Here is a 17962-nt window from a genome sequence, read left to right as displayed (position 1 = left end):
TTTACGTAGTAACTTTAGATAACGGTATATCGATTCATAAGTCCCTGTGGGATCGATATCTTTTAAAACTACGCGATAGAACTGTGCACTTGCAGTTTGTATCCCATTCTCGACTCACACAGTCGAGCGATCAAGTTTTTGGCGCCGTTGCCGGGGACTTTTATTCAATCGATATCGTAACTCTTCCGTTACGCTGTAGAGACTAAGGTTTTTTTCCTTCTATTCTTTCTTTCGTTGATTTGTATGCCACGCACTCGCTCTCAAGGCGAACCGCTCTATTTACGAATCAACGATATCGAACTATATCTCCGAGTCTTACGACGAATTCGGGAATATCGTGCTGAAAACAATCTCCCTCCTATAAACCTTCCTGATATCAAAAACATTTTTCCTTCTTTAACCGAGATGGCAGAACCAGCTCGTGCTCTTAGAGATTACGCCGCTCCATCGCAAGATGAGCCGCATTCAAGTATTGCTCCGCCCGCAATCGAAGCAAACAACTTTGAACTTAAACCTTCGTTGTTGCAGGCTGTGCAACAGAACCAATTCTCTGGAAATCTTACCGAAGATCCAAACCTTCATTTATCCGTATTTGTTCAATACGCTGATACTGTTAAAGCTAATGGTGTCACTTCAGAGGCAATTCGACTTCGTCTTTTTCCTTTCTCATTAAGAGATAGCGCTAGAAGATGGCTTCAATCTCTCCCTTCCAACTCAGTCACCACATGGAACGAGTTGAAGAAAGTTTTTCTTGCCCGATATTTTCCACCAAGCAAAACAGCTATGTTAAGAGCCCAGATAAACGGATTTAAACAGAAAGACAACGAGTCTCTTTTCGAAGCATGGGAAAGATACAAAGACATGATGAGACTTTGCCCACACCATGGTTTGGAAGACTGGTTAGTAATTCACACATTTTATAATGGTCTCTTATACAATACAAGGTTAACAATAGACGCCGCTGCAGGTGGTGCACTAATGAACAAACCTTATGCTGATGCTTACCAGCTTATCGAGAGCATGGCCCAAAACCACTATCAGTGGGGAACCGAACGAACAACAGTGGAAAAACCTCAACCGAAAACTGGCATGTACGAGATAAGTAACCTTGATCACGTTAATGCAAAAGTGGATGCTTTGGCCCAGAAGATTGAAAGTTTAAACGTATCACCTCCGACCGCCGTGGTTGCTATAACTCAGAATTGCGAGGTCTGTGGAATCCAAGGCCACACTCCTGCGGAATGTCAACTCTTGACTGGAATCCAAACAGAGCAAGTAAACTATGCTCAAGGAAGCCCCTATTCGAATACCTATAACCCAAATTGGAAGAACCACCCAAACTTTTCATATAAGAGTAATAATGCTCTATACGCACCTGGACAGTCTCCGAATCAAACCCCATCTGTACCTCCGGGATATCAGAAACCAAATCCTAACAATAATAACCCTAGAAAATCCAACTTGGAAATCATGATGGAAAACTTTATAGCTTCCCAACAACAAACCAATAAAGATTTCTTAAACCAGAACATACACACTGGCGAACAACTTAAGCAACTAGCAAGCAAAGTAGATGCCTTGGCTACCCATAACAAAATGTTAGAAACACAAATATCTCAAGTAGCTCAACAACAAGCACCTACTGCTGCACCAACTGGTACATTCCCTGGACAGCCCCAACCTAATCCGAGAAGCCAAGCTCATGCAATTATATTAAGAAGTGGAACGGAAGTGGAAGGACCGTCTGATCCAAGGATAGAAAACCAAAACCCTAAGAAATCTACTGAGGAAAGTGAACCTAAGGAAAAGGAAGAGAGTAATAAGGATACCCTAGAAAAGAAGGAACCTTATGTACCTCCACCACCTTACAAACCACCTATACCTTACCCTCAAAGGCTTGTCAAAACCAAAGATGTAGGCCAATTTAGAAAATTTGTCGATCTCCTTAAACAATTAAACGTTACAATTCCGTTTACCGAAGCTATTACGCAGATGCCCTCATATGCTAAATTCTTAAAAGAAATTCTTTCTAATAAAAGGAAACTTGAGGATAGCGAAACCGTTACACTCCCTGCCGAATGTAGCGCTATAATCCAAAACATGCCCCCTAAACTCAAGGATCCGGGTAGCTTCTCTATACCCTGTCACATAGGAAAATTTGTCATCGACAAAGCCTTATGCGATTTAGGAGCCGGAATTAGCGTTATGCCTTTATCCATATGTAAGAGACTGGAAATGGGAGAATTAAGACCGACCAAAATGTCTGTGCAATTAGCAGATCGTTCCATCAAATATCCTGTAGGAATCCTTGAAAACGTTCCCGTACGCATAGGTCAGTTTTACATTCCCACTGACTTCACAATTATGGACATTAGAGAAGATGATACTACACCTATTATACTAGGAAGACCATTCTTAGCAACTGCCGGTGCAATCATAGACGTAAAACGAGGAAGACTCACCTTCGAAGTAGGTGAAGAGAAAATTGAATTCATTCTTTCCCAATTCTTGAAAGCACCTGCAATAGAAGATACATGTTACTTCATGGATATCATCGATGAATGCATAAAAGAAGCAGAGTCAGGAGAAGACAAATCATCAGACTATCTTTTAGAAGACAAATCTAAACAATGCTTAGTAATAACACCGGACCCTACGCAGTGTCTTAACAAACCAACCCCTGATTTGAAAACACTTCCCAAAAATCTGAGATATGAATTCCTAGACTTAGAACTTGAACGACCTGTGATAGTCAATGCAGATCTAGGAAGACTCGAAACAGAAAAACTCCTACATATCTTAAGAAAATATCCAACCGCACTAGGATACCACATGACCGATCTTAAAGGAATAAGCCCTTCTATTTGTATGCACCGCATCATGTTAGAAGAAGACGGTAAAACCTCTAGGGAACACCAGAGAAGACTAAATCCGATCCTAAGTGAGGTAGTAAAGAAAGAAATAACCAAGTTATTGGAAGCAGGTATTATATATCCTATATCTGATAGCAAATGGGTCAGTCCTGTACACGTTGTACCAAAGAAAGGAGGCATAACCGTTATTGAAAACGAAAAAGGAGAAACTATAACTAAACGAATCGAATCGGGATGGAGAATGTGCATTGTTTATAGAAAACTAAACAAAGCAACCCGAAAAGATCATTTCCCTTTACCATTCATTGACCAAATGTTAGAACGATTAGCTAAACATTCACATTTCTGTTATTTAGACGGTTATTCAGGCTTCTTTCAAATACCAATTCACCCTGATGACCAAGAAAAGACAACATTCACATGCCCTTTTGGTACCTTCGCTTATAGACGAATGCCGTTTGGTCTGTGTAATGCCCCTGCAACTTTTCAAAGATGCATGATGGCAATTTTCGCCGACTTTCTCGAAAACATCATGGAAGTATTTATGGATGACTTTTCTGTATACGGACAAAGTTTCGAAGAATGCCTTGAAAACCTGGAAAGAGTTCTTGAGCGATGTGTAAAAGTAAACTTAGTACTTAATTGGGAAAAGTGCCACTTTATGGTACAAGAAGGCATTGTTTTGGGACACATCATCTCGAACAGAGGAATTGAAGTAGACAAAGCCAAAATAGAGGTAATCGAAAATCTTCAACCCCCAAGAACCGTGAGAGAAGTACGAAGCTTTTTAGGACACGCCGGTTTTACCGACGATTCATCAAAGACTTCTCTAAGATAACTAAACCCTTAACCGGACTATTAATGAAAGATGCTGAATTCATATTCGACGATAACTGTTTAAAAGCATTTCAAACTCTTAAACAAGCATTGATCTCCGCACCCATTATGCAGACACCAGACTGGAATGAACCATTCGAAATAATGTGCGATGCCAGTGATTATGCTGTAGGTGCTGTTTTAGGACAAAGAAAGGATAAAAAGCTTCATGTTATATATTACGCTAGCAGAACCCTGGATGAAGCGCAGATGAATTATGCCACAACCGAGAAAGAACTCCTAGCAGTGGTATTTGCGCTAGATAAATTTCGTTCTTACTTGGTAGGAGCCAAAATAATAGTTTACACTGATCACGCTGCTATCAGGTACCTTCTAACAAAAAAGGATGCTAAACCTAGACTCCTAAGATGGATCTTGCTACTACAAGAATTCGACTTAGAAATCAAGGACAAGAAAGGAACTGAAAACGTAGTAGCAGACCACCTCTCTAGACTTGAGAACCTTGAACCAGAAAGAACATCCATTAATGATGATTTCTCGTATGACAAACTCATAGCTACTTTGGAAGAGAACAACTCCGACATGCAAGTAGAAACCACCTTAGCTATATCTGTCATACCATGGTACGCTGATCTAGTCAATTATTTAGCTGCCGGAATAATTCCACCTACTTTATCTTACCAGCAGAAGAAAAGATTCTTCCACGACATAAAACACTATTACTGGGATGATCCCTTACTTTTCAAAAGAGGCCCCGATGGTATTTTCCGTCGATGTGTACCCGAAGAAGAGGTAGAAAATATAATCCAACACTGTCACTCTGCGCCTTATGGTGGACACACAAGTACATCCAAGACCTGCTCTAAAATCCTACAAGCTGGCTTTTATTGGCCAACTATATGGAAGGACGTACATGCGGCTATTAAGGAGTGTGACAGATGTCAACGCACGGGAAACATATCTAGACGTGACGAGATGCCACAAAAAGGTATTTTGGAAGTAGAGATTTTTGACGTGTGGGGGATAGACTTCATTGGACCATTTCCACCCTCCTTCGGTAACAAATACATACTCGTGGCGGTTGACTACGTATCAAAGTGGATCGAAGCTATAGCTTCTCCAACTAATGACACCCGAGTAGTAACTAGACTCTTTAAAAATATAATATTTCCGAGATTTGGCATCCCAAGGATAGTAGTCAGTGATGGTGGATCGCACTTTATATCCAAGATACTCGAAAAACTACTACTTAAATATGGAGTGAGACATAGGATAGCAACACCTTACCACCCTCAAACCAACGGACAAGTGGAAGTATCTAACAGAGAAATCAAGCAAATACTAGAAAAAACGGTCGCCACTTCAAGGAAAGATTGGTCATTGAAACTACCAGAAGCTTTATGGGCATACCGAACTGCTTATAAAACCCCCATAGGGACGACCCCATTTAAGCTCATTTATGGAAAATCCTGTCACCTCCCGGTAGAATTAGAACATAAAGCCTATTGGGCTATTAGAAATTTAAATCTGAATTACAAAGCCGCCGGTGAAAAGAGAATCCTTGACATAAACGAATTAGAGGAACTCAGAAGAGACGCCTATGAAAATGCCAAAATCTATAAAGAAAGAACAAAACAATGGCATGACAAGCGTATATCAAGGAAAATCTTCAAGCAAGGCGACGCAGTACTTTTATTTAACTCCAGACTAAAATTATTCCCGGGAAAACTACGATCCAGATGGTCAGGACCTTTCCATATCACTAAAATCTTTCCCAGTGGAGCGGTAGAAATAAAAGGACAATCTACAGAACCGTTCACCGTAAACGGGCAACGTCTGAAGCATTATCACTATGCGGAAACCAACGAAGATTCGCAAATTCTACACTTAGACGAAACGCCCCCAGGACTCATAGACTATATTTAACAGTTTCTTTGTCGAGCTTGCGACATTTAAACAAAGCGCTTAGTGGGAGACAACCCACAAATTAATTTGTTATTTTGTTATTCTATTATTATTATCAATTCCCTATTTTTCTCTTAATTATTTCTTTTAATTTCTATTTAGTATTCATTATTGATTTATTCAAAAAGAAAAAAAAATATATCCATATAATAATAATAATTCTTTTTCTTCTTTCGGCATTTGGCCAAATCCTGACTTAAACTCATGTTTTCTTTTCTCTAGTTAACACTAACCAGATGGGACATTTTGACCGTATGGGTATCAAGTTCAGAGGAATGGCTCAGAAACGAAGGTTTGAAGAACTAGCCACTAGAGAGATGCTACCTAGTTTATATGCTGATGATTGGGCTATGACTGCCCTTGGATTGAGACAGAGTGTCCTGTTTTTGCTGAATCAGATAGGATGGGAGACCTCCCCTATCCTGAGACATTTCACCACCTACCGGAGACTCACACTAGAATTCCTTAGTTCATTAATCTATCTACCTAGCCATGGAAAAGGAATTACCAGAGGATTTATCCAGTTCAGAATGTTCAACATGGAGTACCAATTTAATATTAGAGACTTCACCAACCTTTTGGGTTTTCCTACCTCCTTTGATACATTCACTATAAGCCAGGAAGAACTTTTTGAATATAGAGAGCTGGAACACTTTTGGGGTAAGCTGACTGGAAATGATGAGCCCGAAGAACATGAGTTTCTCTCTGGAAACATACATAACCCGGCTTTTCGCTATTTCCATAAGATCCTGACCCACACTTTATTTGGGAAGAAGCCAAATAGTACTTCAGTTTCACGTGATGAACTCTTCATCATATTTTGTGCTTCCCAGAACCGTCCAGTAAACGGTGCTACTTTTATGTTAGCTAATTTGGACCACCTTATCCAGGATGAGCGAGCACCCATTAGAATAGGTGGCCTGATAACTATGATAGGTAATGCTATTGGATTACGTCAGCCTATGCTTGACCTGAACCCTTTTGTGGCATTACTACTCTGAGTATACCTTTCCTCTTCAACACTATGTTTATAGCAAACATAGGGTCTGATGAGTTCGAGCTTATTATTGATAACCAGGTTCTCTGCCTATTCACCATGCCCGATCCTAGAACTAGTATTCATAACCAAAGGAACTGGCTCTATAACCTGAATGAAACCCCAACTCCTGCTGGATCCACTGAATCCATCCAGGATTATGAGATTTGTGATGACTATGAGCACTATGTTGACCATATCTCTCTTGCTGAATCTGACCCTCAGACTCCATCCGGCTACTATGATATTGATCCTCCTCCTCAGCCTGTCCTGACCGAAGAATCAGCCATGCCTGATCTCCGACATCATATGCCAGGAACAGATATTAAAACCGTCATTGAAGCTTTGATGTCAGAACAAAACGCCCTCAGGGAAGATTTCCACAGCTTGAGACTTGCAGTCCTAGAACACATGAGCAGCACGGCAAGTCAGTTACGTATGTTACGGCATCATGTTAACTCTTTTGCTCCTCCGGCCAGAGATCCGAAGATAGATGGAATTTAGTTATTTTTCTTTCTAAGTTTTTAGTTTTAGGCTAGATTTTTTTTCATTAATGTTGTTTGAATTCATTTTTATTTCTATTTCATTTCATTATTTTCCCTTCCTGTAATGCATTATGATCCTTTTTATTGAAGCTGTTTAGTTAATTTTATTATGCAATGCCTGTTACGCTCTACTGTTGTTACCCATTATTATTATACAAAGCAAGTAAGCATGCACAATGCATTAAAATTGCATACTAAAAAATGATCATAAGCAAAATGAAACATTTAAATACCTACCAAAGTGATTCTGTGAAGCGCTACTAAGCCTTGCCAAAAGGAGGTGTGACGAGCGTCACACACTCCATGACGAACGGCACGCAAAATGCCTGTTACGAGCGTCACACCCTGTGACGAGCGTAACACCCTTCAGACAAGTGAACGTTAAGGAGCCGTTGGAGACGAACGTTACACTTTAATTCTTTACATTCCCCATTCATTTTTCATTTACCACACTTAATTACTTTTCAACCACTTTTTCTTTCAATCTTCCAATCCTTCTCCTATAAATACCTACCAAAACTTCCTTCATTCACCACAAAACAATTCTCTCATATCAAATACATTTCTTTTTCTTTCCAAATCATCCCTTCAAAATTCATCAAAATGGCGGGAAATCAAAATTTCGGAAATATCATCTTCCGATCCGGAGATGCCGACTATCAGCAAGAGCAATTCGAGCGCTTCCAGCAGCGAGGCGTCGCTCCCACCAGGTACCCCGATTTAACTTGCTTGCAACAATTAGGCTTACTCCAAGGTATCGAGTGGATGCTCCGTAAAGCCGATTTAACCTTCCTTTGCACTCATAACCAACCCACCTACCCTTCCCTAACCTTAGAATTCCTAAGTTCTTACGACTACACCACTCCCGCCGGTGAAGGTGAATTTCTAACCGGTACGGCAACCTTCCGTATGTTTAACACCGAGTACTCTCTAACCCAACGCGAATTGAGTGCCATGCTACAATTTCCCACAGAAGGTCTGCTGCATGCCAGAATCCCTCCAACCTCAAACTGGAACACAGTTCTAGTTTTCGACCTTTTTAAGAAAATTTCCGGTATAAATACCTACAACTGGGAAGAACTCCTTCTCTCCCACATCCATACCCCACCATCCGTTATTTTCTCCGTATCCTGCAAAACACACTTTTTGGAAGACCAAACAACAGTAAGGTTAACTCGAAGGAGTTATTTTTCCTCCAGTGCGTTTTCGAACCGGATACTAAGGTAAACGCCGCCTCTTTTCTCTTTCATCATATCCGCACCTTATGTGCTAGAGGCCGGCAACCCTTTATAATTGGTGGATTAATAACCTCCATAGCACTTGGCCTGAACCTAGGGGATAAACTCCAACCTTTAGAATCCTTACCTCCCCTGTCTATGGATATCAGCTATTGCCGCTCCAGCCGCCTGATTAAAAACAGAGTAGGCGGAGGCTATTATCTTATGGTGAACAACCAAGCAGTCCCAAGTGTTGTGCTACCCAATACCACCCTAACCGATGTCACAAACCCGGACCGCCACCTCTACGATCTTAGCGCTCCTGAAACAACCGAGCCTTCACAAACAAACCAGCAAACAGATGAGTTTGCAGAAATGGAACAAGGTGATCATCCGCCAACACAACAATCAGTCCCGCTAAACCCTTCCAGTAATGCAGCCGGCCCATCCTCCCAACGTCGTCGACGAAGACGACCTGCGACCAACGACGACATTATGGATGCTATCGATGGTATGCAGGCACAGAATGCAGATATGATGCAGATGATGCGTCAAATGCAACAGCAACAGGATGCTCGGAATGCCATAACCGACCAGCGGTTTACTGAGTTGTTCAACAGGTTCGACAACTTAGACATCCGTCAAAGATCACCAGGTCCAAGAACCAGAGGCGGAAGGCAGCCTTAGTTGTTATTTTCTTTTTCCTTTCCATCTTGTATTTCATTTCCTTAAAACATTGAGGACAATGTTTAGTTTAAGTATGGGGGGAAACAATATTCTTTCCATTCTCATTTTTTTTTCAAGTATGCTATTTTCCCTTTCATTGTTATTTCCCTTTCTTATTATGAAAAAAAAAAAAAAAATTATTATAATATATATTAGTTTAAGTTAAGTTCCTAAGTGTGAAAATTTTCTATTATCTATTCCCCTCAATTTCCTGAGCCATACAAAAAATTTAACACACCCAATAAATATAAAGGTCGCCTACTCTATAAATTTGAGTGAAATCAAAACAAAATCATTACCATAACAACGCTCTGAGAACCTCAATATGTTAGATCAGGATAAGTACCTATTATACCGATTCCTTGAACTTTTAGTTCTATGGCAACCCAAGTAGTTTATACAGAAGTCAGCACCATCTTAATAGCAAACTACGTGGAGAGCCGATGAATATAAGTGAATGATCCCCAAAGTAACCTAAGATACATAAATATATCAAGAAACGCACTAATTAAATTAGGTGATCTTTACCAGATCATTTAATCTAAAGGTTGCAGATCATGCAAAAGCACAATACGAAAGACCCATTACGAGTTGGTTCAGTAGGAATCTGGTACTGAACTTGGTAGGGCGGACTACGGTTCGATCCCCCGCAATTTGCAATGGACTGAATAATGAAGTTATCCGACTTATGTACCAGAACTTCTAGCTAAAAGCGGATCATAATCACTAAACGGTTACTCCACTATGTGCGCGAAAAGATAAAGGGCTTAATGTGATTTCGCTAGAATGAAAACGGGTAAAATAAGACTAAAGGAACCAGGATAGCTATCATAGTGTACTTGAAACTGATTGGCATAAGGTAGGGTTATCTAAGTTGTAACGGTAGTTGTTGATGTCAAGATTAAACTCAAGTCCTCCTAAACAAAAATCCATTGGCAACCTAGTACGAATTGATGTGTGCTTTAAAATTTCATCTGGCTAAAACTTTTACTATACTGAATTTTGCTTGAGGACAAGCAAAGATTTAAGTATGGGGGAGTTTGATAACACGAAATTATATCACATTTTAAGACTTAACTTAATTAGATTATATTATCATTTACTTTAATTTATCCCATTTTATCAGATATTATGCAGTATTTCTTTTCTATTTACATCAGGTACCCATTTTGAAGCAAAAGTGAAAAAGGGAAGAAAAGGAGGTGTAAAAAGCAATAAAAAGGAAACAAATAACCAAGACCAAGCCCAGCCCAAAAGAAAGCGCACGTTGCCCCTGTGACGGGCGTCACAAGGAGTGTGACGAGCGTCACACTAAAAGCACTCCTGTGACGAGCGTCACACATGGTGTGACGAACGTCACACCAGTCCTCTATATTTTTGGCGCAAGGAACTCAACTGACCACGTTGAAGCCTACTTCCACGCACGCTTAACCCTCGGAACGAGACCACGCACACGGAAACCCTTGAAAAGTAGTTACACCAGCAGCTGTATAAATAGCAGCTAATTGGGAACTTTCAACGACACAGTTTTTGCACGCTCAGTTTTGCGGAAGCTCTGCCAAATTTATTTTTCACGCCTTTGCTTATTTTTCTTCCTTTCCAACATTGTTCATTTTATTTATTTCTTTTGCAAGTTTTACTTTCTCTTTCCCCTTGCAATTTATCTTCCCCGTTTTTAGCTTTTAGATATTTTTCGCGTAGTAGTTTCTACACCGGAAACTACTGTGCAACTTTATACCGGATTTAACCTTACGTTATATTCCAGTTTTATTTCCTTGATTTAATTTACTGTTTAATTGAAGAATCCAAGAACAAATCCTACCGGCTTGTGGTGGAGTGTTCAAGACCATTGTATTACGCATTCAGGTTCTTTAATCGTTATTTAATTTTAATGTTTTATTCTATTGTTTATTCATATTGCCTGCCTGGAATGAGTCTGTTTATGCATGATATAAATTCTTATTTATTTAGCATGTCTGGCTAATTTGCCTAGGTATCGGTATGTAAAGTAAGCAGAAAAAGGGGTCGAGACTGAGTCGGTCTATCTAAACTTAAAATTAGAATCAATCTTTTTACGGTCTCAACTTACAGGTTTAATAACAAGATTTTTTACAAAAAGTAAAGAACATAAAGAAGTTAAAACCAACAGAGCGAGAGTTTGAGGTTTTGACTGGACAGTGTGAGTTAGGCATTAATTCTAGATCAGGGCGAGAGCAAGTTTTAGAGTCAATTAAATTCTGACCTTTTCCAAAAGTATTTTTAAAGATCGAATGTGAGGACGAGAGTTAAGCATTTGGATTTAATCATATAACCTAAGTCAACAGAGCGAGAGTTTGAGATAAGGGTGTTTAAAACGGTCAGTATTTTCTTAAAAAGAGTTTCTGCAACTTTATTGCTTTCAAAATATGGTTTTTGACTTAATTATAAGTGACAGCAACATTAATATAAAATCATGGTTTATTCAACAGAGCGAGAGTTTGAGATAAAACCTTTAACCAATAAAGTTAACTGAAACGATTTATTTTAAAAACCTGGAAACCGACAAAGACTTGATTCCCTAGTTTTGACGAACTACATACCGATATCCGTTTTATTGATATTTAATCTAGATATTAGTTTAGCTCTTAGTTTTTCCCCAAACAATCAAACATTTTCACCTTAGATTTACGTAGTAACTTTAGATAACGGTATATCGATTCATAAGTCCCTGTGGGATCGATATCTTTTAAAACTACGCGATAGAACTGTGCACTTGCAGTTTGTATCCCATTCTCGACTCACACAGTCGAGCGATCATTCGACCACATCCTCTTGGTTTCTGACGTTTGTCTGAGGATTGTCTAACGATATTTGGTTTATCGTAGGCTCTTCCTGGACCGCTACCGCTGGGTTCTGAACCACTTGTTCTCTGTGTCGAGTTTGAGGGACCCCAAAAAAGTCAGCAATGCGCGTCATTTGCGCTGCCAACAATTGGTTTGTTTGGGTGGTGTTTTGTATTAGAGGATTGAACACCGCCCCCATTTGTTGTGTCAACATTTGGACCATATCATGATTACTCTCGTCCATTTGTTGTCTAATTACTTGCGCAAAATTATTTGTTATCGCTGGCATGTAAAGTGGTTGTTGGTTTAGTCTATTCATGTTTCCGCCATATCCTGACCCTTGTAAAGGTGAAGACATATTGGCCATAGAATCAGAATACACTACCGGGGAATTGTGTAAATTTGCCATTACCGAAGTTGGCATTCCAAATGGTTGTTCCCTACCAGGCAGAGACATGGTGAAATTCGTCACAAAAGGCCTAGAAGTGTTTCCCATAGGAGGAGGTGTCCCAACAGGCATTTATTGCGCCCTAATGGACGAACTAGGCGCATTTTGCAAAATTGAAACCGCTGGTATTGACCCTGTTGACGAAGGCACAACCTCTGACACAGGGACTGATCTCACATTTCCTCCTGTCGGAGGGATAGGGTTGGATACTGGGATGGCTTCACTTGGATTGGGATTATTTGGATTATTTGGCTGACTCGCCATTTTTCTTACTCTTGTTCTCTTAGGTCTTTCTACGTCAGATACGGCTAATTTACCGCTTCTTAGTCTCATGCAACGAAGAAAAAACCTTGACTAACGCTTATCTAAGTTGTAGATTTCTGCACAGTCCCACTGGGCGTGCCAATTTGTTCGCAGTGGATTTTGGCGAACAACCTCTGGTTTTTCAAAACTCGTCGAATTGGGTTACTTGCAGGATCAACCACACAAATCCTAGGACATGTGCAATCTAAATAACTTTGTAAATCTCTAGAACAACTTTTGTATCTTTCATTATATTCACTAAGTCTTTCGTGTCGAAAGATATTGATAACAAATGCTTAAATAAAAGTAAACTTAACAAGATTAAGATAAAATGGCGGAATATGACTGACAAAGTATAAAGTGTCGAAAAGGAAATGCAGAAAGATAAATGACTGGTAATTGTAAAGGAAAATTGGTAAAGAACTTTGAATTTTATAAGATAAAACTTTGAAAGAATTGGTGTTTGTTTACACGTACATGTTCCAAATATGACTCTTTTCTGTCACACAGGTACTCTGAGTATTTGCAGGAATTTTGTACAAGTTTTCACACACCCTTTTTCTGATAACAACTATCCTATTTATATACAAACAAAATAACTGTTACTAACGAACAAATCCTAAAACTATGACACTTGGCTTTCTTCCTTTCGCCAGATGCTTCCACGCGTCTTCTGCCAAACGTCACAACTCTTTTGAATTTAAAATTTCACTTTATGTCGAAATGACGTCTCTCTCCAGACTTTGTCGAATTGTCGAAATACTGTAACATCATCCATGCCTGTCAAAGACGTCTTTCCATCTGCAAATATCTTGTCGAAATGTCGAACCATCATTTTGTCGAAGGAATCATTCTGCATACTAAATCTCATGGCGTCAAAAACGCATGTATACATACTCTCATAACTATCATTACATGAGGCAACAACAATTTGAATATAGTCTTCATTATCCTTTATCTAGGGTCAATTCATTATGCAATGACTAGTTTTCTGAAAAATTAATCATTTTAACCTTGATTTATAATACCTTACCCATATATGTTCATTTCTTCCTCTCGAGACACTCAAATCTTACTGATTATCGTCAATCTTCAAAATTCTCACCTTTGAATATATTTTGGATCTGATTGTTATTTGGACTTCATCCAAAGTAATCATACCTTACTTACCATAAAAATAAAATCATTGAAGTGCTCAAAGAATCTGAATAATGAGCTCAACAATAGTAAATCATTGTCTTTATCTTTAATCTTCGCCTTAGTTTCTTTAGATCATCAATGATTTTTTGAAATTTTGTTAACTGTTCCACTATAGATTTGTTCCGTACTATTTTGAATGAATATAGTTTTTGTTTCAGACACAACATGCGAACTAAAGACTTAGTTATATACAATAATTCAACCTTTTTCAAATCAAAGTTGCAATATTCTCCATGGTGACTTTTCCATTAAAGTTTACCTCCAAGGTATAAGAATGACTTGCATGCATCGACGACATACCCTTTAATGTTTCAACACACTTATGTTGAGTTAATATTACTTGGATCTTCACTTTCCACAATAAAAAATCATTCTTTAGAAAATTTCTCGATGCCTAATTTAATACCCATCATACCAAGAATATTGACGTGTGAGACAAAAAACAATGACAAACATAAATAGCATTCAAACAAAACCAAAATTTATGAAACTTATTTTTGTAGTTTGAGATTTAAGTGTAAACTACTTTCAAATTAAGTGGAAAAAAGATTCAAAATCATTTTATTCAAAAAAAATATTTGATTTTTAAATTTACTTTTTAAAATAACAAATTACAATCACCAAAATGATCCTTTAGAAAATAGTCTTATATATAAGTTAATTTGTTTAATATGGACACCTCTAAAAACGTTTTATTAGATCCTTGTTACTTTTCCATATTTGAATTTTGTTAAAGGTAAATAATTCTTGTGTTGATTCAAGTTCAAATAGAATTTTGTTCTACCTTTAGACGAAACCCCACAAATAAATAGTAGAATTAATTTATTTAGATTAATATGTTGCAAGGTTAAATACCAACCTTTTAAAAAAATCTTGTTACTTTCAATAAAGTCCCCGTGACTTGTATAGTAGTACTCAAAAAGAAGAGAAAGAGTTGTAATAAGATGTTTTTGACCATTTTACCCAAATAAAAAATAATAATTAATATTGTATAGGAAAAAGAATTATGTACTACTATTTTATAATATTATCTTTTACTTATTATGTATGGAAGAAAATTTTTAAAAATTAAAAGAAAAATGAAAATAAATAATAAAGAATATTGAAAAAATATATCATTAATAATTAGAATTGTAAAATGAGTCATATTTTAAGATTTTTTTTTCAAAATATCTTATTATAATTTAAGACAAAGAGTATTAAAGTTTCCTAAAAATTAATAAAGTGTTTTAACCTTAAAAAATAAGTAGATATCCGGACACTTGTACATAAAGACAAATGCAAGTATATTTAAATATAAATCACATAGACGTATTATAGTTGGACACAAACACGGACATCCTCATTCCATCTTTCAAACCAAACCACATTTCCAAATATTTTTTACTAACAACAGATGATAAGTAAGAAAAGAGAACCATAATAATAATAATAATAATAAAATAATATAAAACAATAGAAATTATGTAACAACTTTACAGGTGTAATGGTGTTAGGATTCAGTTAGATGTCGAAGTGGGAAGTTATGGTAATTAATACCAATGTTAAGTGAGCGTTGAGTGACGTGAACTCCTACATTAATTCCTCCCATCTGCCCCCCTTCACTTCATTGGCCCCTATGCCTTTAAAATCACACTCTCTTCCATCCTACTTTCTTATCAAACCATCTTCTTCTTCCTCTCATCACCTTTTTTAGCAACTTAAAAAAAAAGCACTTTTAAAAATGCCTCCTATTTTGCCTGATTTCTCTAGCTCAGTTAAGCTCAAATATGTCAAACTTGGTTACCAATATCTTGTTAATCATATCATCACTCTCACAATTATTCCTATCATCATTGGTGTTTCCATTGAGATTATTCGTTTAGGTCCAAATGAACTCTTAAACCTTTGGAATTCACTTCATTTTAATCTCGTACAAATCCTATGTTGTTCTTTCCTTGTCATTTTTATATCCACCGTTTATTTCATGTCGAAGCCTCGTACAATCTACCTTGTTGATTATGCTTGCTTCAAACCACCGATTACATGCCGTGTTCCTTTCGCTACTTTCATGGAACACTCCAGGCTTATCCTTAAAGGAAATCCGAAAAGTGTCGAGTTTCAGATGAGGATGCTCGAGCGTTCCGGTCTTGGCGAAGAAACTTCTTTACCACCTTCTATTCATTATATTCCGCCGAAACCAACCATGGAAGCTTCAAGAGGTGAAGCTGAGCTTGTGATTTTCTCGGCTATGGATTCCTTGTTCGAGAAAACCGGTCTTAAACCGAAAGATATAGACATTCTTATCGTAAATTGTAGTCTTTTTTCTCCAACACCTTCGTTGTCTGCTATGGTGATTAACAAATATAAACTCAGAAGTAATATCAAGAGCTTTAATCTTTCTGGAATGGGTTGTAGCGCTGGACTCATTTCGATCGATTTAGCTCGCGATCTTCTTCAAGTTCATCCGAACTCAAATGCCGTGGTCGTTAGCACGGAGATTATAACACCGAACTATTACCAAGGGAAGGAAAGAGCCATGCTTTTGCCAAACTGTTTGTTCAGAATGGGCGGCGCGGCGATTCTGATATCGAACCGGTCGTCGGAGAAATGGAGAGCTAAATACAGATTAGTGCATGTTGTTAGAACACATAAAGGAGCTGATGATAAAGCATTCAAATGTGTTTTTGAAGAAGAAGACAACGAGGGCAAAGTTGGAATTTCTCTTCAAAAGGATCTCATGGCAATTGCCGGTGAAGCTCTAAAATCAAATATCACAACAATGGGTCCTCTTGTGCTACCAGCTTCAGAACAGTTACTCTTTCTAATTTCACTCATTGGCAGAAAAATTTTCAACCCTAAATGGAAACCTTACATACCGGATTTCAAACAAGCCTTCGAGCATTTCTGTATCCACGCCGGTGGCCGTGCTGTCATCGACGAGTTACAGAAGAATCTTCAATTATCAACAGAACACGTGGAAGCGTCGAGGATGACGCTACATAGGTTCGGTAACACATCGTCTTCGTCGCTATGGTACGAACTCAACTACATCGAATCGAAAGGAAGGATGAAGAAAGGAGATAGAGTTTGGCAGATAGCATTCGGCAGCGGATTTAAATGTAACAGTGCTGTTTGGAAATGTAACAGAACCATTAAAACGCCTGTTGATGGACCTTGGACAGACTGCATTGATCGTTATCCTGTTCATATTCCTGAGATTGTTAAACTCTAGTTTGCTTGATTGGAGAATATGAACTTGATTGAAGAGGGTAAAAGAATTGGTTCATTATTACTCTTCTCTCTTTGTTGTTGAAGTGTTATGTGATGAGAGTCATTTGGTTGGTTATTTTACTTGTTTTATTTGATTTTCATATGATGATATTTGTAATTTTTATTTATTTTCCAAACAATTGCTACTACTACATGATAGGCTTTTAATGTGAATTTGCATAGAAATTACTATTGGGGAATTCTGTGTATATTCATTAATATTGTGCAAAATCATGTAAGTGATATATATAGTACTACTCTAAGTTCTACTTTATGTTTGCTTGTAATTTTAGGATTCAAATGTAAGAAATGATGTGATGTTAGAAAGACAAGTTTAGTGGTTGTTTTTCATTTGAGAAAAATATTTCATGTTTTCACTTTTATTTATAAAAGTTTCATTACTTAATTACTCACTTTGTGTCTTTTAGATTCAAAGATTTATAAAAATATTATTTATTTATTTATTTAAAAAATAATGTATGATTAATCATTGCTACAAAATTAGTAATACCTTCTACGAGTCTTAGTTCAACTACCAGAAATTGATATTGTTAAAATGTCGTCATCAAAATTCAAATCTTAGTTATGTTAAAAAAAAATTACAAGTATGTGTGAGTAGGGTGGAGAAGTCTCACGTTGATTAGTAACGTGAAGTCTTGAATATTTATAAGTGTAAAAATTTACACACCTATCACCTTAAGATTTTGAGTGAATATATGACGTGTCTCTCACAAAAGT

The 17962-nt window shown here is 37.7% G+C and overlaps 1 protein-coding gene and 1 pseudogene across 1 annotated transcript; one reads left to right on the top strand and one right to left on the bottom strand.

Moving 5' to 3' along the window:
* Positions 1-790: 790 nt before the first annotated feature.
* On the bottom strand, positions 791-890 carry LOC127099114 (uncharacterized; annotated as a pseudogene).
* A 14698-nt stretch (positions 891-15588) lies between these two features.
* LOC127098693 (3-ketoacyl-CoA synthase 6) lies at positions 15589-17498 on the top strand. The gene has a single exon (XM_051037360.1). It carries the CDS (start codon positions 15696-15698, stop codon positions 17184-17186), a length of 1491 nt encoding a protein of 496 aa, XP_050893317.1. The 5' UTR covers positions 15589-15695; the 3' UTR covers positions 17187-17498.
* The last annotated feature ends 464 nt before the right edge of the window (positions 17499-17962 follow it).

This window comes from Lathyrus oleraceus, chromosome 6 (genome assembly GCF_024323335.1).
Source record: "Lathyrus oleraceus cultivar Zhongwan6 chromosome 6, CAAS_Psat_ZW6_1.0, whole genome shotgun sequence".
Lineage (NCBI taxonomy): Eukaryota > Viridiplantae > Streptophyta > Magnoliopsida > Fabales > Fabaceae > Lathyrus > Lathyrus oleraceus.
This window is presented reverse-complemented; position numbering and strand designations above follow the sequence as displayed.